This window comes from Monodelphis domestica, chromosome 2, assembly GCF_027887165.1.
Source record: "Monodelphis domestica isolate mMonDom1 chromosome 2, mMonDom1.pri, whole genome shotgun sequence".
Lineage (NCBI taxonomy): Eukaryota > Metazoa > Chordata > Mammalia > Didelphimorphia > Didelphidae > Monodelphis > Monodelphis domestica.
The window spans coordinates 26858335-26881185 of record NC_077228.1 but is presented as its reverse complement, the minus strand read 5'-3'; the positions used below and the strand labels follow the sequence as shown (position 1 = coordinate 26881185).

At 40.9% G+C, this 22851-nt stretch overlaps 1 protein-coding gene across 15 annotated transcripts in view; it reads left to right on the top strand.

The window, feature by feature from the left end:
• Positions 1–22851, top strand: part of OSBPL9 (oxysterol binding protein like 9) — a 148812-nt gene that overhangs the window by 66241 nt on the left and 59720 nt on the right. For all 15 annotated transcript variants that reach the window (XM_001362475.4, XM_003340073.4, XM_003340074.4 and 12 more), the window contains one exon: positions 12361–12437. In XM_001362475.4, the coding sequence (XP_001362512.1) occupies positions 12361–12437 (77 nt within the window). The remainder of the gene's footprint in view (positions 1–12360; positions 12438–22851) is intronic.

The window sequence follows — 22851 nt, the reverse complement described above, 5'->3', positions numbered from 1 at the left end:
CACTCCAACCAAGCCAGAGGTCTTCAAATAAGGAGAGAGTGGGAGTCTGAAGGGGATGGGCCTGAAGTTCAGCTAGTTTCGGCCAGTTATCAGCCAGTTATCAGCCAGATAAGGGATGATCTAAGAGCTTAGGGAAGTCTTTCCCCTCCAGGTTCTGGGCCAGGGGTGATAGTATCTGTGCTAGGCAGATGATGGAGGCATTGGCAGCATCAGCCTAGGAGACAGTAGCACCCAGAGTCCATTCATCTGGCCCACTGATTCTTCTTAGCTCCCCTCTCCTTCCAGGTTCTGTGCTGGTAATGGAGGGGTGGGGCAGATCAAGGCTGAGGGTAAGCAGGGCAAGGTTCCTGGCCCAGCAGAATTGGTAGAAGATAATAGCCAGCCAATCAGCAAGCTTTTGTTAAGTGCATGCTATGTCCAGGCACGGTGCTAAGCTTGGTGGGTATAAAGACAAAAATAAAACTGTTGGGGTGATTCTTTGATAATCCAACAGGAAGAGACTTGTCCACCCATTGGGATGTTTGTTTAATAAATATAAAATGGCTACAAGGGAATTTGAAAGGGGCTCCAGCAGCTGGGGGGCGATCAGGAAGGGATGTATGAGGTTGCTCTGGAAGGAAACTGGTAGCAGGTGGTGCTGTTAAGAGTCAGATCAGCTATGTTTAGAAGCCACCACTATAGGCAAAGGGAATGTTATAAGTGGCAACAACATCTTTGTACTATTACCATGCTGGCAATTAACCTTGTTGATGTACACATGAGCAGCCATCATATTTCAAAACTTTCAGAGACTGATGGGAACTCTTTAAGTCTCAACTAAAATCTCACCTTCTATAGGAAGTCTTCCCTAAGGTTACCCTGTGTTTTCCCTCTTTTAATGATTTCCTGTTTATCCTGTAAATAGCTTGTTTTGTAGATAAGGGGCTATCTTTTGTCTTTCTTTGTATCTCCAGAATTTAGCACCGTGCCTGGCATTTAGTAGGTGCTTAAAAAATGTTGATTGAATGAGTGAGATAATCCAAGATAACTCCTTCAGAGACAGAATAAATCAAGAGGATCTGAGTTCAAATCCTGTCACTCCTCTTGTGAACCAGGCTCAATATCCTTATTTATGAAATAAGGGGCATTGGACTCATTGTTTTCAAAGGTTCCTCATATGCTCCTTTGGTTAGAGAGGTAGAAACTGTAGGGGAGTTTGAATGAACGCTTGAGGCCATTCAAGGAATTAGAAAGAGGGATGTGCTAGCTGAGCCCTGCTTCCTGTGTATCTGTTGTAGGTGTCTGCATAGCTAGTACCTTGGGAGCTAGGACTTTTGTGTACTTATACTCAGCCCTAATTAGGCTTTTTGTTGTTCCTTGGTAAATTCTCTTGTTCTCTTGCTACAGTACTAGTTCTGTAAATAGGCAGTAATGTCCCTCAAAGACCATCTCTGTAGGAACAAGAGAGAACAGCCCTTTGGAGTAGGTGGGACCCATTGCTCTGTAATTAAACTAGGGAGCATTAGAGGGCAGGCAGGCAGACATGTTGGAACAATTGTTACATTAAATCCTGGACAGTTGGTAGTTTCCCTGGATTAGGAAATGAGATATTTTCAGTGACTTCATACACTTTTGCTCTTATTGAAAGCATAAATAATGACAGGGAGTAGGAAATATAATTAAATGTGGAAAAAAGATAAAGGAGTTAAAATTAGAAAATACTAATGAAAAACAGTATTTTCTTGGAGGGACATTTTGTTTTTTCTTTAAAAACATATCCTGTGTGTTACCTTATATGGTAAACCCTGCAGGGAGTGACAAATATTTCCTTTCCTCATAATCTAGCCCTAGATTATTGTTTACTAAGCTGCTAAGAGGCTACAATTGTTCTAAATGTGTTAGAATCTAGGAAGGCTTTGAAAAAGATTAGAGTTAGAGTTGGAAGGGACTTTAAAGCTTGATTTTGCCTGCCCCTTTATTTTACAGATGAGAAACCTTGAAACCACAGAGATATAGTGATTGCCCTGAGGTTAGAAAGGTACTACCAGAGACTGGAGGCCCCCCTGACCACTTGTATTTGAACAAGGATCCTTTTGATAACAAATAGGTATTCTCTACTTAAAGACTCCTGAAGAGAAATCCATCCCTTCCCAAGCTTGCTCATTTTAGGCTCTCATTGTCCACAAGTTTTTTCCATGATTAAGCCTCAATCTGTCTCCTTATACCCTCTGCTTCTTGGTACCTAGTTCTGCCCCATTTGGACACAAAGCACAAGTCTGATCCGTATTCTGGTGGTGCCCTTCATATTGGTGAAGAAAGCTATGGTGTTCCTTTTCATCTTGCTCCAAGTTCCACAATTCTTTCATCCATCTCACCATATTGGTTGTCCTCTTCTGAACTTCTCTAACTTTTTGATGTCCTTCTTAAGAAGATCATGCCGAGATTTGATTTGGATCCTTGAGAACTGGCCCTCTCAACATTAGTCATTAAGTAGCAGGGCTGGGATTTGAACCCCAGGTGTTGGAACTTCAAATCTGGGACTCTTCGTTACTCTATGCTGCCTTTTGGGGCTTCGGCTGGAGAACTCTAGGGAAGAGAGCTGGGAAGACTGAGGGTCAGGGGTTTGAGTCCCATCTCTCACTTAACAACCATGTGGCCTTGGCCCTTCCTGTTCTCATGTTCCTCTGTAAAAGCATTGTTTCTAAGGTACCTTCCAACTTTAACATTCCATGATTTTGTGACATAAGAATAATTTAACTGTGAGGTAGGAGATGGTAGGAAGATGGAAAGAAAGTCTTAGGCTGAAATAGAAGAAGTTCTCTCAGGGTCAAACTTCACTTGTTTAAAAGCTTTAATTGATTCCAGTCTTGAAATATTTTGGACAAATTTCCCTTGGTGCCATTCGTGACAAAAGAGCTTGCTAATAGCAACAGCTGGGCAGCACAGTAGGGCAGCTAGGTGGTACAGTAGATAGAGTTCTGAGTCTACAATCAGGAATATTCATCTTCCTGAGTTCATATCCCGCCTCAGATGCTGCTTAGCTGTGTGATCCTGGGAAAGTCACTTTAACCTGTTTGCCTCTGTTTACCCATTTGTCAGATGAGCTGGAGAAGGAAATGGCAAATCACTCTATTATCTTTGCCAAGAAAATCCCAGATGAGGTCATGAAGAGTCAGATATGACTGAAAAATGGCTGACCAACTATAAACAGAAATGAGCATAAACTGTAAAGATAGGACCTTTGAGATGAAATGGGAGCAATACTTGGGCAACCTGTAAAGGACATTCCAGGTAGTATTAATAGGGCACAGGTAATGTAATGTCCTTTGGAATGTGGCTTGGTCAGCTAGAGCACTAACCAAAGGAATAACAAGACAAAAAGATAAATGAGGAATGTGTCTTCAGTACAGGCAGGTAGAGAATGTGAAAGTCACTTCAGTTACTCTTTGATGAGCACCTGGAGTGGGAGGCAGCATAACTCACTCCAGTGATCTTGGTCTCTGCAGCGTGTTTGCTATGCCTGGGCACCTTTGTGCTAAAGAGGGGAACTGGGCAGAAATGATTAGAAAAAACTAAGAGACTTGGACTCAGAGGGAAGATCCAGGGGGAGGAGGTAACAAAGGCTGGAGAGAATCATAGAATAATAGATTTTATTTCAGTCCAATAAGTATTAAGTACCTATTTTATGCAAATCAAGTTACCCAGTACAGAGGGCATAAAGGCAAAAAAGAAACAGTTCTTGCTCCCAAAAGCATCTGAGAGCTGCAAGAAACTTTTGAGGTTGTAAGATTTAGATGTAGGAGGCATCTTAGGGAGCATCTCAGTCCACTCCACCTTGTTTAACAGGTGACATGGAGAATTCAGGAAGCTCAGTGCTTTGGTGACAGTCACCAAAGTAGAGAGGAGAGGAAGTAAAGCCTCTGGATCCACAGGAAGCTTCTATCGTTAAAGATAAAGAGCTGAAAGGGACTTGTTGGTCTCATTAGTGATGAGATTACCCATTTAGGTTTGGGCACCTAGAAAGGACCAAAGTTGGTCTCCCCACAGCTTCACATAAATGAAGCATTGATTTGATGCCACATCATTTCCCAAATATTGACTCTACCCCTTGCTTTATTCAAAGAAGTGTCACTTGTTAACAATTTTTTTAAAAGAGGAAAAATAAGACATTTTGAAAAATCATGTACATTTATCATGTCCAACAGTACCTGAAATACTCTGAAATCACCTCAGCAGTGAAAGGAAGGTAGGTGTGCATTTGCAGTTCTTCCAAGTCATAAGGTTGACCTATAAATGTTCCACTCCCATGTTCATGAACTTTGGAATTCTTTTATTTGATTATCTGTTGTAACTCTTAACTCTTCTCCCTTTGCCTTACAACCTCTAATCCAGTTCTTCTCCCTTGAGGGCCTCTTCCTCCCTCCTTCCTTAGTTCTTAGGTCATCACCCCTGAACTGATTTATTTGTTCTTCCCCTCCTCATCTTGCTCCCTGGGTGAGTCAGTTCAGCTCTACACTCTCCTATCCTCTTGAGTCCCTTGTCCCCTTTGTCTTATGGATGGCCCTCAGTTTCCCCATCTTCTGTCCTTCTGCTCTTGTGCTGCTGTGCATGATAACATTGGGCTGACTAGGTCTTCATGGTGGCCTGGCTGTCCTTTTCTATCTTCTCCCTCCCCATCTCACTATTCCACTTCTCACAAAGGCTTCTTTCCTTCTTCAAGCCTTCCCTGGCTCCCATTCCTCACTGTGTCTCAGCTGAGAACCTTGCTTCATATTTCACTTGACAACTGTGTTTACTCACCAAGTGCTCTCTTTGCCTCTTGCTCTCTTGCAAGTGCTATCCCCACAATATTCTACTTCAGCCCTGTGTTATATGAAGAGGTGGTCCTTCTCACCATGGCCAACTCTGATCCCATGCCATAGCAGATTGCCTCATCTGACCCCTTTTCTTCTCACTAATATTCAGCCTCACCCTATTCACTGGCCTTTCCCTCACTTGGTCCTTCCATCTCCTTTAGCTGGTATGCTCTTCTTCTCTTTCCTTCTGTGCTAAACTGATTGAAAGGTGGAATTTAGCCATGATTGATACCTCTACTTTCTTTCATTTCACTCTCTGACTAACTCTCCACAGTCTGACTTCCTCTTTTGTCATTCAAGCAAAACTGCTCTCTCCCAGATTAATGAGGATCTCTTATTGGCCTAATCCAATGGCCTTTTCTCAGTCCTCCTTCTTAACATCTCTGCAGCTTTTGACACTGTTGATCATTCTTTTCTCCTTGATATTCCTTTCTTTCTGGGCATATATAACCCTACTTCTCTCCTAGTTCTTCTACCTTATCTGACTCATTCTTCTTAGACTCCTTTGCTGGACTGTTATTTCTCATAAACAGTAAGTGTCCCCCAAGACTCTGCCTTTGGTCTCTTCTTTTTATAGATTCTTGAGATTTCCTCTTTAGCTATCACCTCTATGCAAATGATGCTCAGATATATTTATCTAGCCTTCACTTTTCTCCTGACCTTCAGACACATATCTCTGACTGCCTATTAGATATCTTCCCCTTAAGTGCCACATGTCTAAAAGTAAGCTCTTCCTCTCCCTCTTACTATGAAGGGCATTACCCAGGCTTACAACCTGGGGGTCACCCTTGACTTCTTACACTCAGCCCTCTCATATGGAATCTGTTATCAAGTCCTATTGATTCTGCCTTCTAAAATCCCTTGTATACTCCTCCCTTCTGTCCTCTGGCTCCACTACCACTGTGGTACAGGAACTCAGCTATCTAAAGTCTAAAGCTGTCTCTCTGTCTCTTGTCTCCCACCAGCAGCAAGGGAAGTTGGGCAGTGGCTCAGTAGAATGGAGAACCAGGTCTAGAGACAGTAAGTCCTAAGTTCACATCTGGCCTCAGACACTTCAAAGCTGTGTGACCCTGGGCAAGTCACTTAAATCCCATTGCCCAGCCTTTATCCCTTTTCTGCCTTACCATTGATATTTTAGTATCAGTTTCAAAAAATGGTCCAGTGGGGCCTTCTCAAGTATAAAATTCTCTGTTTGGCTTTTAAAGCCCATCACAACCTAACACAGTCTTACCTTTGCAGTCGTTTCACCTTTTATGCCCTTGTCCACCTACTTTGTGATCCAGGGACACTGGCTTCTTCACTGTTCCTCCTATATGACAATCTGCCTCTTGACTCTGGGCAGATTCAGTGGCTGTTTCCCATAACTGGAATTCTCTCCTTCCTCATTTCTACCTCGTGACTTCTTTCAAGTTTCACTGAAGCTCTCACTTTCTACAAGAAGTTGTTCCTAGTCCCCGTTCTCTCTGTCTTGCCTTCCCTCTGAGACACTTCATCGCTAGACTTGGTGCCTTTGTACTTGATGATCCCCATGCTTGGAACGCTCTCCCTTCTCACCTCCTGCTTACTTGGCTTCTCTCAGGTCTCAGCTCATGTTGCATCTTCTGCAGGAATTCCAGGTCACCTTCATCTTTAAAAAACCTTCACTAGACACTACTGTCCCCTTAAATTATCTTCCTCTTTTCCTCCCTTTCTTGGCCAAAGTTGTTGGAAAGTGTCCTACACTCTCTCCATTTCTTCCTTTCTCTCTTAAACTTTGGTAATCCAGCTTCTAACCTTATTATGCAAGTGAAAATACTTTCCAAAGTTATCAATGATGTTTTTTCTAAAAGTATTTTTAATTAATATATTTTGGTCTAAATTTCTTCCTACATCCCTCTACCTACCTTCTCCCTTCCCTCAGCCATTTCTAGAGGCAGTGAGGTAGTACCACAAGTGGTTAGAGCAACAGGCATCAGGAAGACTTGAGTTCAAATCCAGCCTCAGATAGTCACTTACTGTGTGAACTTAGAAAAGTTACTAACCCTCTATTTGCCTAGGTTTCCTCAGCTGTAAAACTGGGCTGATATAATAATAGCACCTGCTTTGCAGGGTTATTGTGAGGATCAAAAAGATGTAAAATGTTTAGCAAAATGCCTGACATACAATAAGGGGTGAGGGTGGGGGAAGGGAACATCAATCAAACCAATGTTCTCTTTTTTTTTTTACATTATTTCATTTGGTCATTTTCATACATTGTTCATTGGAAACAGATCATTTTCTTTTCCTCCCCCCCAAACCCCACCCACTCTTTCCCTAGCCGACGCGGGATTCGTCTGGGTATCACATGTGTCCTTGCTCTGAACCCATTTCCTTGTTGTTGGTATTTGCATTAGAGTGTTCATTTAGAGTCTCTCCTCGATCATGTCCCCTCAACCTCTGTAGTCAAGCAGTTGCTTTTCCTTGGTGTTTTTACTCCCTCAGTTTGTCCTCTGCTTGAGGATAGTTTTTTTTTTTTCTCATAGATCTCTGCAGGTTGTTCAGGGACATTGTAAAGCCATTACTGGAGAAGTCCATTACGTTCTCTTGTACCACAGTGTGTCAGTCTCTGTGCACAATGTTCTCCTGGTTCTGCTCCTCTCGCTCTGCATCACTTCCTGGAGGTTGTTCCAGTCTCCATGGAATTCCTCCAGTTCATTATTCCTTTGAGCACAATAGTATTCCATCACCAACATATACCACAATTTGTTCAGCCATTCCCCAATTGAAGGGCATCCCCTCGTTTTCCAATTTTTGGCCATCACAACGAGCGCAGCTATGAATATTCTTGTACAAGTCTTTTTCCTTATTATCTCTTTGGGGCACAAACCCAGCAGTGCTATAGCTGGATCAAAGGGCACAGTCTTTTACTTTGGGCATAGCTCCAAATTGCCCTCCAGAATGGTTGGATCAATTCACAACTCCACCAGCAATGCATTAATGTCCCAACTTTGCCACAGCCCCTCCAGCATTCATTATTTTCCTTTGCTGTCATGTTGAACAATCTGCTTGGTGTGAGGTGATACCTCAGAGTTGTCTTGATTTGCATCTCTCTGATTATAAGAGATCTAGAACATTTCTTCATGTGCTTATTAATAGTCTTGATTTCTTTAACTGAAAATTGCCTATTCATGTCCCTTGCCCATTTTTCAGTTGGAGAATGGCTTGATTTTTTGTACAACTGGTTTAGCTCTTTATAGATTTGAGTAATTAGACTGTTGTCAGAGGTTTTTGTTATGAAGATTGTTTCCCAACCAATGTTCTCTTAATTGTCAAATTGAATGGCCTTTTCTTTCTAGACCTTTATGGCTTGACCTCTCCTCCTGGTTGTTCTCTCTTTTCTCTGGGTTTTCATGATGCTCCTGACTTCCAGTTTTTTTCCCCTCCCTGTCTGACCATCCAGTCTTGCTTAGTATTAGGCTCCATTGACTGTGATTGTCCCTCAGAGTTCTCTTCCCCAGTAACCTCATCAGATCTCAGGGGCCAAGCTATCATTTCTCTGCCAACAATTGTCAGATCTGTATATCCAGCCCCAGCCTCTTTTCAGAACTTCAGTCCTGCATCAGCAATTGGCTATTGGACATCTAGATGCCTCAGAGACATTGGAAACTTAACACATCCAAAACCCAGCTCTCATTATCTCCTCTCTGATGATCCCCTCTGCTTCCTTATTTCTGCCAAAAGCCATCATCAGTCCTTCCAGCCTCCTGATTGGTCACCTTGGCATTATCCTCAGCTACTCATTCTCCCTCCTCCTGCCAGAGCTAGCTAGTTTCTACCTCTTTGGATCACCTCTTGCCCTAGCCCTGGCCCTCAATCCCTCCTCTACACTGCTGTCAAACAAATTTTTCCCAAGTGCCTAGCTGTCTCTATGATTGTTCTCCTCAGTCTATTCCAGTGGCTTCCTTTGTCACTAGGATAAAATAGAATCTCCCTATTTACCTTTTAAAGTACTACATCACCTGACCCCAGCTTCATTGGCCATTACTTCCTTTCTTACATTCTGGAACAGCAAACAGGCCTTCTCTCTGGAGGTTCCCCATACAGGATGCTGCATCTCCCATCTTGAGGCTTTTGCCTTGGCTATATACCCCATGCCTGGAATGCTGTCCCACCTCACATTTGCCTCCTACTCTCTCCCTTCAAGATGCTACTCAAATGTGAGATTCTGAAGGAGGTGGCCTTTCCTGATTGTCCCAGCGGCTACTAGTGCCCTCCCCTCCCAAACTATATTAAACTAGTAAATATTGAGCATTTATGCTTTACATATATTTACATATGTAGTTATGTCCCTCAAGAGAATGAAAGCTCTTCTTGGGTAGGGTTTGCTTCATTCTTTGTTCTTGTATCCCCACTGCCTAGCATACAGTAGGCACTTAATAAATGCTTTTTCACTGACTGACAACTCTCCTGGGCTCCCCAGCTGCCAGTGGTTTCTGCTCTGAAATTATTTCCATCTACTTTGTATCTATCTTATGTGTACCCAAGTCATTCTCATGTTGTCATTGAATATGAGCTTTGGGTAGAAACCATGTTGACTTTTACTTGTACATGCCAGGGTTTTTTGGCACAGTGGCACAGTGTGTGGCACATAGTAAGTGCTTAATAAATGCCTCTTAATAATTATTTTTTCACCAATTTCAAATGAATGAATGTTCCTTGGGAATTGTGTGTTTAGTGACTAGAGCAGTGAAATCCATTTTCAGAACTGTAAAATCATAGACTAAGTGATTCTATTCTAATTTTCTGATCTTTTTTAGTTGGAATGAGATCTCAGTGTGTTGTTAGAATATTGTACCCAGGAGTAGTTTCCCAAAATTCCCTTTTCCCTTTCATATAGGTGTCATTACATTGTTTGTGTATAGAGGGTGTGGCTCCTCCCTCTCGCTCTCTTTCCACGGGGAAAGCTGGTGAGCTCTCTCTCTCTCTCTCTTTTTCTATATGGAAGGCTGGTGAGCTCTCTCAGTTTCTCTAGACTTTTACTTTCCCTTTGCTTCAAGTTAAATATTAATAAGTATTATTGAATATAATACTTGGAGTGTTGAATATTAATTTTTAAAAGTTTATATTAGAGATTATTTCTATTCTAATGTCCTAATTTTATATATCAGTTAGCTGAGGTCTAGAGGTGGAGGGATTTTGCCAAGGTCAGTGGTGATGATGATGATATGGATAGATGGAGAGATTGATGATTAAATAGAAAAGTAGATAGATAATTGGATAGATGGATAGAGAGAAGTAGGTAGATGGATAGATAGATGGACGGATGGAGAGAAAGGTAGATAAACATAGGGATAGAGTGATAGATGATGGATGGATGGATGGATGGATGGAGATAGAGAGAAAGATATAATAAGGAATAGGACTAAAACTCGGACTTCTTGACTCCTGGTGTTAACTTCTTTTTTAAAAATTGAATTGAATTTTAAAACTTAAATCACATTTAATATAAGGTGTTTTCCAATACTTGAAGTGCCATTTGAATGCTAGTTGTTATTACTGAATCTTCTGTAATTTTCCTTCTACTAGACTTGGTTTAGAGTGAAAAATCTCCAGGGAAATGATCACAGTAGGGAGAGTTAGGGAAGCCAGCAAGCAACTGTATATGTCTTCCCTGAAGCCTGGGGCCAGGTGCAGTAAACCTTGCTCTATTTCATAGACTCTTAGGACTGGACTTTGAGAGTCATGGAGTCTAGCCCCTTCATTTTACAGATGTACTCCCCAAGGTGGGAAGAAAGGTCTACTTTCCCAGAGTATAAAAAATGTATTTGGGTTTCAAATTCAATGGTCTGATTTTAAGACCAGTGCTTTCTACCTTTACTCAAAGTTTTTCTTAGCCTTTGATAAATTTTGCTTTGACAGAAATGGAAAAAAAAAAGCAAACAAACAACCCCAACAACTTATAACAGGGAAAGGCAGGAAGAAAAATGAGATGCAAATGGAAAAAGCAGGACCATGGGCTGATCATAGAGTGTAGGGCAAATACTGAGGAGTGCCATACTGAGTTTCACTCTGTAAGAATCTGTACAGTGTGGATGTCAGAATTGGCAGAGATGATTCCTTTGGGGCCATTTCCAGTGCCACCCAGAATCACTTCCTTAGCTTGTCAGTGGCAGTATGACAGTAAATTTATTATTTTTAAATTTATTTTTAAACTTTTTTTTAAGATTATTTTTCCATGTTTCCATGATTCATTTTCTTTCCCTCCCCTCTTCCTTCCCAGCTCCCAGAGCTGACATGCAATTCTACTGGGTTGTACAAATGTTATCACTTGATATTCCATTTTATTCATTTTTGCTATAGAGTGGTTTTTTAAAAGCCTTGACCCCAAATCATATATACGTGTGTGTGTGTGTGTGTGTGTGTGATAACTGATGTCATATGTTTTGCTTTTGCATTTCTACTGACATAGTTCTTTCTCTCAATGTGGATAGTATTCTTTCTCATAAGTCCTTCAGGAGTGTCCTGGCTTTGTTGCATTGCTACTAGTAGCAAAGTATGACAGTGAATTTAAAGTTGGTGCAGCAGATAGGCAGACTTCAGTTCAAATCCTGCCTCTAGCACTTCCCCCAGTCAGAAAATGGGGATAATAAATAGCATAACCTCCCTCAGGATTTGGGAGAGGAAACAGTGAGATTAATGTAAAGTGCTTTACAAACCTTAAAGCATTTGGAAATTGCTAACGTTTCCTCTCTCCTTAATTTCCTATTCTCTCTTTTCCCTGTCATCTGTTTCATTCTTAGGTTGTTAGTTCAACAAACATCCCTTGAGTGCAAGACAGCTTTTGCCATGTTGGAGATAACAGAGATGCTTAGGAAAGAGCTGTACCCTGAAGGAGTTGACTATCTCCCACAGATCAGAGGGCTTAGGAAGTAAAAGAGAGTTTACCTTGCTCCCACTGTTATAACCAAAGATATGGTGGGGAAGCAGTAGAAAATATTGGCCAGATGGGGTTGGACATTTGTTTGTGGACACAATCCATTTATAATGAAGCCTCTTGGTTTGTTAATGGCCTTTATACCCTTGGCTGACAGCTTTTAATGCCCTTATCATGAAATGCTGGAAAGCCTTGTTTTCTGTGGTGGTCTTCTTGTTCTGTTAGGCTCTGAACTCCTTGGCAAGAGCCCTGTTTCTTCCAGGCTTGACACAGTGTTAGCACACAATTAATAAGTGAGTCAGTGTTTGTGTCACTGAATCACAGAAATATAATTGTCACCTTAGAGGATCTTTAGTCAGTGATTCTCATTCTACAAATGAGGAAACTGAAGTCTGATGAAGGGGAAATGAGTTTAACCAAGATGGCAGAGCTAAGAGACTCCACCCAGGCACCTGGGCCAAGGGTTTTCCCACTCCCCGGTATTACAACACTTGTGAGTGAAAGAGCCTGTCAGAGTGAACTTCCGTTCTATTTGGAAAGTCATGTAACATTATGATATCAGATGTGATTTTGTAATATTTGAAAAACACTGTCGATGCTTAAGGCACTAATAATGTGTACCTTCTTTAACAGCTCGTGATGCTGATGAGAGAGAGAAGTGGATTCAGGCCTTAGAGGAGACAATCCTCCGGCACACCCTTCAGCTCCAGGTAAGCTTCCTTAGTAACTCCATAAACCCAGGACATCTAATGCATAAGGGAGTCAATGAGGGGGAGAAACTTGATTGTCCTGCCTCCTGTTCTTGGCTTCTTCTAGTATATCACCATCTGATGAAGGTACAGTGGTGTTTCCTCTGGAAATAGAAACCTCTTGGCTACCAATTATCTGTGAGTTTATAATGGAAAATGTGTGGTCAATGAAATTTTGGAAGAACAGTACACCTTTCTCATTGTTCCTAAGCAAATATGTGCATTTGAGGCCCTTGGGATGCTTGTACTAACCGATCCACATAATGGGGCCTGATGCTTCATGACCATCATGAAGCTAGTCTAAGGTTGGTAGGTGATGAAGAGGAATCCCACCTTGGCTATGTGTGCTGGTGAATCTTACTTTGGACTATTGAGTTATGGAATAGAGGATTTGTAAAAACCTTTCTCTTACTACTTTGGGCATGTGGTAAGAATGATTTCTCAAAAGCAACCTCAGTGTTCATTATTCATTTTGGTATTTTTGAGGTAAGTTATCACATTTCATTTTGTTTGTAGTTGGTTAGTAAAAAGGAAGAGCTCCTTAAATCCAAATTTTAAGAGATTATGTGCTAGGTGAAAACTAGCCATGGTTGCTTAGCCAGGCATTTAAGGCCTTCCACTCTTTGACTTAAGCCTTTCAGTTGAACTTCTCTGTTCTTAGGCCCCTTTGTGCCAGCCACTTCCTTCTCTCCTCAGTATCTCTGCTTTCCTGTGGATTATGTTCTATGTTAGGGTCTCCCTTTGATCTGACCAGTACCCATCCTTCTAGGCCAGCGGTTCTCAACCTTTCTAATGCCGTGACCCTGCAATGCAGTTCCTCATGTTGCAGTGACCCCAAACCAAAAAATTATTTTGGTGGCTACTTCAAAACTGTAATTTTGCTGCAGTTATGATTCGGAATGTAAATACCTGATATGCATTATGTATTCTCATTGCTACAAATTGAGAGGTTGAGAACCACTGTTCTAGGCACTTAAGGCCCCCTTTCTCAGGGTCTCTGGCCTCTGATCTACTGTACTATAGAATGTTGTTGTTTTTTTCATTCTCAACTCATATCACTTACCATCTATACCTGCTTTGGTAAACCTTTTAGAGATCTTATGCCCAAACTGCACTCTCAAGTCACCTGTGAGCCACTCGCATTACTCCAGACAAGGGTCAGTTGCATTGAGTGCTGGACAGAGGGGTAGAGCATGTGGAAAATGCCCTTAGGTGAGGTAAAGAGGGGGAGGGGAACAGCTCCCTCCAGCATGCTGGGGTACACATGCCACACCTTCACCCACATGGGTCTATATCAACCATTTGGTATCAATAACCATATTGTATGCTTACCATGCATTGATCTTTGCATGGATATTTGTCTAAAATGACTCCCTTAAAAGCTTGTAGTCTGTTATTGTAATCTCCTTGTTAGCATTGATTGGACTAGAATTTATGAAATATTGGTGAAAAGAAATATATGAATAAATTTCCTTTCATTCCGACTCCTTTCTGATTTCACTGAGACCTGCATCCCTGGCCATCCTCTCCAGCATTGCCTATACCTTTTTTTATACCACCTAACATAGGCCCAGAGGCAAATCTTCTTTGTATCCTTTTGTCACTTCTAGACTTTCCCTTTGCCACCATCACTTAACAACTAGGAGTATCTGTGCAGTGGATAGAGTGCTAGGCCTAGAGTCAGGAAAACTTGCATTCAAATGCAGTTTCAGACGCTTATTACTTTTGTGACCCTGAACAAGTTACTTAACTTGTCTTCCTTAGTTTCCTCAACTGTAAAATGGGAATAATAGTATCTACCTCCTAGGAATTATTGTGAAGATCAAATGAAATAATATTTATAGAGAACTTAGCACAGTGCCTGGCAAACAGTAGGCATTTAATAAATGCTTGTTCCCTCCCCTCTCCATATACAGAGGGTGATGGTGACTTTCTCTGCCAGCCCCAAGGCAATCCCTTTGCTAGTTCAGTATTTGACTTTTCCTCTTCTTCCCAGCTCTTGCTTATGTCTTAGGAGACCCAGTTTTTCTTTTTCAAGTCCTATGACTTCTTCCAAACTCCCTTATCCATCCAGTGGAATGGTCACACTTTTGGATCTTAGCATTCCTCTTGGGCATTCCACTTCCTTAAATAAAAGCTTCAGCATTCCTCTGATCCTCAACTCCTGTCCATCCCTCTGTTCTTTGGCTTCATTTCATTTACTCTTCTGTTTTTCTACCACTCTATTCTTTCTTAGGCCTGTACATAGCCTGATAATAACAATAAACAAAGGTTTATTGAAGATTATATTAGAAGGGTAAAAGATGGTACGGAGAGATAGGATGTTAGCTGACTTTTTAAAATAAAAGAAAAAAATTTTTTCCGCTCTTGTTTACCTTTTCATGTCTCTCTTGAGTTTTGTATTTGGACATCAAATTTTCCATTTAATTCTGGCATTTTCTTTACAAATACTTGGAAATCTCCTATTTTGTTAAATGTCCATACTTTTCCCTGGAAGTATATAGTCAGTTTTGATGGGTAGGTGATTCTTGGTTGTAGACCCAATTCTCTTGCCTTCCTGAACATTATATTCTAAGCCTTGTGGTCCTTTAGTGTGGAGGATGCCAGATCCTGTGTAATCCTGACTGGGGCTCCTTGATATCTGATTTGTCTCTTTCTGTCTGCTTGCAATATTTTCTCCTTGGCCTGGAAGCTCTTCAATTTGATTATTACATTTCTGGAGGTTGTCTTTTGAGGATTTTATATAGAGGGTGATTTATGGACTCTTTCAATGCCTATTTTGCCCTCTTTATTCAAGAATATCAGGGCAATTTTCTTGTAATATGATGTTAAGACTTCTATTTTTTCCAGGCTTTTAGGTAGACCAATAATTCTCCAATTGTCTCTCCTCGATCTGTTTTCTAGGTCAATTGTCTTTTCAATGAGATATTCCATGTTTCTTTCAATTTTTGTCATTCTTTTGATTTTTCTTTATTAATTCTTGCTATCTCACGAGATCCTTAACATCTACTTATCCAATTCTAGTCTTTAAATAATGATTTTCAGCTATGTTGTTTTGATTTTCCCTTTTGGTTTGGTCTGTCTTGCTTTTCATGACTTCCAACAGATCAATTCTAGTCTCAAATTTGCTAATTATTTCATTTGATTTCTGTGCTTCTTTTTCCATGTGGGAGATTTTGTCTTTTAAGCTGTTATTTTCATTTTGAATTACTTTCATTTCTTTTTCTCATTTTCCTTCCCATTTTTTGCTATCTTTCTTACTTGGTTCTTGATCTCCATTTTGAATTCCTTGAGAGCTTGTGACCAGTTTAAATTTTTTTTTTTTAAGTTTGGATGTATTTGGTTGTCACTCTCTGCTGTGGCTTCTGCATTTTTCTCTTTTTATCCAGGGTCAAAAGCTTGTTCTGTTGCTGCTTATTTCTTTTCCTACTTGTGGATTAAGGTTCCTGCATGTTGGTGGACATAGCTTTCTTAGCTTTCTCGCAGCCCTTTGCATTGATAGTATCTTCCAGGCAGTTCTTTGTGTTACTCATTTTAAAGCAGTTTGCCCTCAGGTTATTTTTCTAGTCCCAGCTGCTTCCTCTGTGGCCAGCCTCACTTCTGCCCAAGCTCTGTGTTCTTCAGCCTCAGGTCCCAAGTCTCCCACTGCCCTCAGAGGTAAATCTGTGGTACCCTCAGTCAGCCCTGAGAATTTAGAGATTGCCTGACCCTGGCTCTGACTCTGGTGTGGTAGGTGGTATGGGGGAGGAGTGATCAGCTCTTTGATAAGTGTATTTTTGCCCCCTTATAGAGTTGAAATTCCCAAACACTTCCTACCTTTAAGGCTGCTCACTGTGGGAGGGCCCCTTTACTTCTCTGATTTTGATTTTTGTCCTTTTGAGATGCTTTATAGTGATTTGGTTATAAGGAAAGCCTGAAAAATCCTGCTACTCTGAGGCCATCTTAGCTCTGTCTCTCTCAATGGAGTTCTAACCAGGGGCATTTGCATAGTTGTGTTGCTCAGAGCCAAACCCAGATCAGAAGCTTACAAAGTTCTGACTAAAAAAGGAAGCATTCAGATTTTACTCAACATCAGACTGCTTTGGGCAATCTAAAAACTTACAGGTCCCTAGCCTGACTTTCCTGAAATCTTTAAAGAATATAATATAGTATCCAGACAAAGAAGAAGCATGACCCCAAAATAGGGCAAAATACAGTCCAGATATTCCCTCTAACAGTGTGCAAATCCTGGTTTTAATGCAAAAAGTCTCATGTCAGGAAGTAAAGTTAGAAGAAACAAGAATAAGAATCTCTATAAAATATTTTTATAGTGATGGGGACACTCAAGACCCAAACCCCAAAGAAGAGAATGATATCAAAGCATCTAAAGGGACAACCTTTAAGGAAAAACATAGTGAAGGTCCAAGTTCAACTAGAATTCCTGGAAGAAATTAAACTAGAGTTTAAAAATAGTTTTAAAATTATAAATGAAATGAAATTACTCTTAGAGGAAAGAATTAGAAAAGAAATGAGAGTTATTGAAGAAAGGAAGACTTAGAAAGAGAATTAATTAGCTGCTAGCACAAAAGGTACAAAACCTCACTCAAGCTACATACTCTGAAAATTAAAATAGAAATGAATGAGTTCAGAAATACTTTTTAGAAATATGAAAGCCTGAAAAAAAATGTGAAATATTTCTTATTACTAGCAAATTCTTTGGAAAACAGATAAAGAAGAGAGAAAATTAAGAATCTGAAAGCCATTACCAGAAAGAGAGCCTACATATCACAAAAGAAAACTGCCCAAGCCTTTTAAAGCTAGATGGCAAAGTGAAAATAGAGTCCATTGGTCACTTCTTAAAACAATTCCTTCAAATGAAGACTACCAGGAACAACATACTTATTTAGTAAGTATATACACCCCAACTGTGTGCCAGGCATGGTGCAGTCTACATGAAAAGGAAAAGAACAGCTTTTGCGCTCAAGGAACTCACAGTCTACTGGGGAAGACAAGTAAATAATATACAAGTAGATATTAATGGATAAATTGGGCACATTTAAAATCCAGAGCTACCCGGTCAAAGAAAAAGAAAAATACCCCCTGTAGCCAGAAAGAAAGGTCCAGTACTGAAGGACCAACCATAGTCAGGATCACACAAGATTTGGCAGTTAACCACATTTTAGGAAAAAGAGCTTGGAATATGATACTTCCAAAGGGCAAAAGATATACTCTTTTAATTAAGATAAAGTACTCAGCAAAACTGAGTATAGTCCTACAGAGGAACAAAATAAACTTTTAAGGAAATAGAGAACTTCCAAGTTTTCTTAGATAATTTCTTCTAGTATGATGTCAAGGTTTCTTTTTATTTCTAGGTTTTCAGGTAGGCCTATGATCCTCAAATTGTCTCTCCTGGACCCATTTTCCAAGTCAACCAACCATCTTCTCAGTGAGATATTTCATGTTTCCTTCTAATTTGTCATTGTTTTGACTTTGCTTTATTCTTGCTGTCTTGTGAGATCATTAGCTTCTACTTGCCCAGTTCTAGTTTTTAAAGACTGGTTTTCAGCTATATCCTTTTGATTTTCCTTTTCAGTTTGGTCTATCCTACTTTTCGTGGCTTCTTGCAGGTCAATTCTGGTCTTCAGTTTGTTTATTGTTTCATTTTGATTTCTGAGCTTCTTTTTCCAAATGGGAAACTGTCTTTTAAACTATTATTTTCTTTCTGAACTATTTCCCACTTTTCTTGCCAAGTTTCTTCTATCTTTCTCACTTGGTTCATCATCTCAAATCTAAGCTCCTCAAGAGCTTGTGACCACTTTCCATTTTTTTTTTGGAAGGTTTGTATGTGTTTGCTTGTCATCCTCTGCTGTCTTCTTTGTAGTCTGGAATTTTTCTCTGCAGAAATTATCATGGGTCAAGGTTCTTTTCTTTTTCTTTTTCTTTTCTTTTTTTTTTTTTTTGGTAGTTGCAGATTGTAATTCCTGGATGTTGGTGGCCATTTCTGTGCTAGTTCTTTCTTCCTTTCCCAATCAGAAGTCTGAGTAAGGAGGGCAGGCTCTCTGTGTATTTTTGCTATTTTTCAGTATCCACTGTCTCTGCTGTTTGCAGCCCCTCTCTGCCCTATCTCCCCATTCCTCAACCTTCTGGGGTCCCAGGTCTGGCTGCTCTCTGGGGTAAGTCTGTGGTGATCTCAGCTAGCCCCACCTCCCATCCCCCATGCCATGCTCACTCTGACTCTGGTGCCATAGGTGGAATGGGGGAGGGGTGATCAGCTCACCCTTTGGTAGGAATAATTTTACCCCCTTATTATGGGGAAATGCCCAAACCCTGCCTACCTGCAAGGCTGTGCCCTATGGATAAGCCCCTTCAGTCGTCTGATTTTGGTGTTTTTTTTTTCCTTTTGAGATGTTTTATATCGGTAAGTGGTATGGAGAGGAAGTCCCTTGCATCTACCCTGTGACCATTTTAGCCTGGAAGTCTAGCTGATTTTTTAGAAAACATATATCAACAGGTTTTGGTTCTTACACAGTTCAAATATGATGGAGAGTGGCAAGTTTGTCATTTGTATGCTGAGAAATGATCCCTCAAAAAGTCCTTGAGGGTCTGTATGATTTAAGAAACAGTGGGCTGGTCATAAAGTTGGAGGACTGAGGGTAATTCCACCTACCATGGCATCCTTACTGAAGCAGCAGACATGGTATGAGAGAGGCAGGAAGGGTACACTGAGCCAAAGCACCACCATCACCTGCTCCCCTTTCAGCTCCTTGAGCCCAATAATCTTAGTCATAGCAGTGCCTTGTCAGACTTCTGGTCCTATTTCCATCCCAGTATTGGCAGCCATCCTCCTGGGAAGCAGCCCCACTGAGGTGCTTTCCTGCTCAGGCTTCTGCAGGGACTGCAGCCACAGCTAATGAGACCCAGAAAGGAAAATTCTCTCTCATAGTCCTTGGTCCAGTCAAATAGTGAAACTTCAGAAACAGATAGGATTTTATCAGTAGAAGTGACATGAAAGAAGAGATCTGGCCATTTGCTTGGCTTCAGTGCCCTAAAAACCAGGGGGACTATTTCCCCATAGGACTGTGAGCCTCTAGACTCTTTGGATCTCCATCTCTCAGCACGGTGTATGGCACTTTTTTTTTTTTTACAAATAAGGAAACTGAAGCCTGGAGTTGGGAAGGATTAGCCAACAGTCAAACAGGTAGTAAATAGCAAAGCTAGGATTTGAATATAGGCCCTGGAGTCTAAATTCTGTGAAGGTAGTTTTCAGATGGTAGTAGTAGACTTTTCACAAGAACTTTTGAGAGTGCCACTCTGTTTGTAAATTGAGACTAAAATGCACATGCCAAGATTTCACCAATGTTTATACATGGCCTTCCTTCCAGAACAAAGCTGATCTTTTCTCAAGAAGCTTATTGGTTGACTTAACTTTGTTGACCAAAATTTCAGGGCAGCATTGAAGATTGGTCAGGTATAGCACTTGAAGTTTCTCTTCAAAGTGTTTGTGCTCTGGTTATTTGGCCCCAGTTACTAGGCAGAAAAAAAGTTTATTTAACATTAGTCTATCTTATATCCTGTTTTTCTTTTGTTACTACCAAGCCATCCCTATCAGAAAACCGCTTTGATTTGGAAATAATTCTGTATAAAAAGCTTCATAACTGCGTATATAACTGCCCCCATTATGCCCCCAAGGGTAGAGAGAGAGGTTCTGGGGTCTGAAAGGATGTCAGCTTCAGTGACAAGATCCTTGCCCTTAGTGGAGTTACAGAAGATAGTCAGATCAGTATGAACCAAATGAAATGGGATTTAATGTCAGAGGAGAAGTAGTAAACAAAGTCCTAAATGGAGGAAAAGGTGGTTTTAAGGACTTGGAATCTGGCCTGGAGGTGGTTGTCTTTTGAGGTAGGTCTCCCAAAGATGGGTAGAATTACAGATTAATTACGGGTGTGAACAAAGGCAAGCAGATAGAAGGACAGAGGTGCCTATATGAGATCTGGTGAGGAGTCCAGTTTGACTTGCAGCCTGAGATAGAGGAGTGTTTGTGGTGCCAGGTTATGGACAGGTTTGCATCCCAGCTGGGAGGGGGAGTTTGAGTAATCTTCATAGGCACCAGGTAATCATGGAGACTATTTTAATTGTCTAGGCCGGTGGGGCACAGGAACCTATGCTAAGGTATTAGCTATAAGGATGGAAAAGATTGGACAAATGTGAGAAAACTTTGCAAGAATAGACAGAACTTGGCTGTGGGAGGTGAAGACAAAGTAATGAAAGTTGCTAATATAAGTTAACTGTGTGAATGCTGGTATAGATGGCCAATATTGGGTACTAGGAATATTAACTGATGGGTTTAGGGTAAAGATTCCTCTGTTGTCTCTTTTGAAAGTCTTAGGTCTGGTTTCTCTTGCAACTGCCCGAATACAGTAGATAACTGGAAAATAACATGAATTACATGGGATTGAAGACACTACTCAGTATCTTTAAGACTATTTCATATACTGTTCCTTACTACCTTTCTAATTCTATGTGTATGTGATACATCCATGTGGGCATGCCACCACATTTATTAATACTTACTAATGTGCCCGACAAGCAAGGAGCTATGTTATGGCCTGGCAGTTCAAGTTTTTGGTCTATGAAGGCAGAGTGGAAAGTGAGACCATTCCACTAGGCCTTTCCAAAAGTCCAGGAAATGTTAGCTTGATATAAGGTTCCAGAGAAAGAAGTGGAAAATGGGGTTTGGGAGACTTGGACCACAATTGCTACTGCCTAGCTAAGTGGGACCTCTCTGACCAGTTGGACTTCCAGAGCTTCTCCAAAGCTTGGGCTGTGGATGCTCCACCAGTACAAGGTGCTTTGAAGTGCAGAATAAAATAACTCCATAGTAAATCAGCAAGCACTTGAAAGCCAACTATATGAAATGTCAGAGTAAATTTACTTTTGTCCCCAGGGAGCTTCCATTCCACTGAGGGAAACCTCAGGCACTCTCCGTTTCCATGCTTACATGGACATTATTAACAGAATAAACAGAATTATCTTTGAGGGTTGAAGCTTCGAACACCTAATGATAGGTACTACTAATGATCTATAGATCAGCAAGTATTTGTTAAGCAGTTTCTGTGTGGGGCTGGGCCATGCTGTATAGTGCAATCACTTTCCAAATGGACCTCACTGAGTGATTTTCAAGGAATTCTCAAGTTGACCACTTTTTCAGTTTTAAAATTAAGTTTTTTTCTGTTCTAAATTTTTCCTGATCCTGCCCTTTTCAAGGCTTTACAGATTTTGTTAGTATAATTGTCTCCACTTGGGTTGGTGGTTATATTCATTTGGGAAATACTGATGAACAGTTCCTACAATTTTGTATACATACGTGGAACAAGGAGAAAGATGTCATGTTTATTAGCATTAAAATAACCTCTGAAATAATACAGTTTAAGGCAATTAGAGAGGAGGCTATGTTTTTATATTGGGGAACTTAATGTTTTAGGAGGGGCACTGTTTTAGGCAGGTACAGTGTCTCTAAGGTTGGTTATTTATAAAATTAATTGCTGAAAAAGCAATCATTAAAGAATGAGGGAAGTGATTGCATTTATTTTAACTTATTCTCTAAAATCCTTGTATTTGTTTTCAAAAGCAAATCCTGTAGAAACAATTTTCAGAATATTCTAATTGTTATTTCAAATATTTAAGTGTTTTTAAAAAAAAAGACAAACTACAGAATACTGTTAAAGAGTATGGGATGAGAGGGTCTAAGTAGCACTGTGGGTAGAGCCCAGGAGTCAGAGTTCTGGGTTCAGATGTGACCCCATTCACTTCCTCGCTGTGTGACCCTGGGCAAATCACTTATCCTCCGTTGCCTAACCCTTACCGCTCTTCTGCCTTGGAACCAATATACAGTATTGATTCTTAAGACAGAAAGTAAGGGCTTTAAAAAAAAAAAGGATTCCCACTTTTAGATATCTTGATGACATATAAGGAGGTAAATAGTCCCATTTAAAAGCAATGTAGTTATTGCTGCTGTTTGCAAACCTTTCATCACCGCACAGGGTGGATGCCTTTTTAGAAAAATTCATGGGATTTGGGCAGGGGCTGGGGCAGTGGAGAGAGAGGACTCAGTCTCAGGACAACCTGAGTCCAAAGCCCGTGTGTGCATATTAGCGCGGGGGTGGGTGAGTGGGGTAAGGGATGGAACTACCTGGCTCAGTTTCCTCGTCTGTACTATAAGGATAAGGGCCCCAGCCCTCAGAACGGGATGAGTGAGTCTCTAGGCTCGGCTAGCCCTAAGGGCAGATGTCGGCCTGGGCTGTCCTTCTCCAGGCTAGGGAGTGGATACTGTCTTGATAGCACGGCCTCTGCTACCGGGCCACGAAGTCAGTCATCCACTAGCCGCCATCTCCTAGGA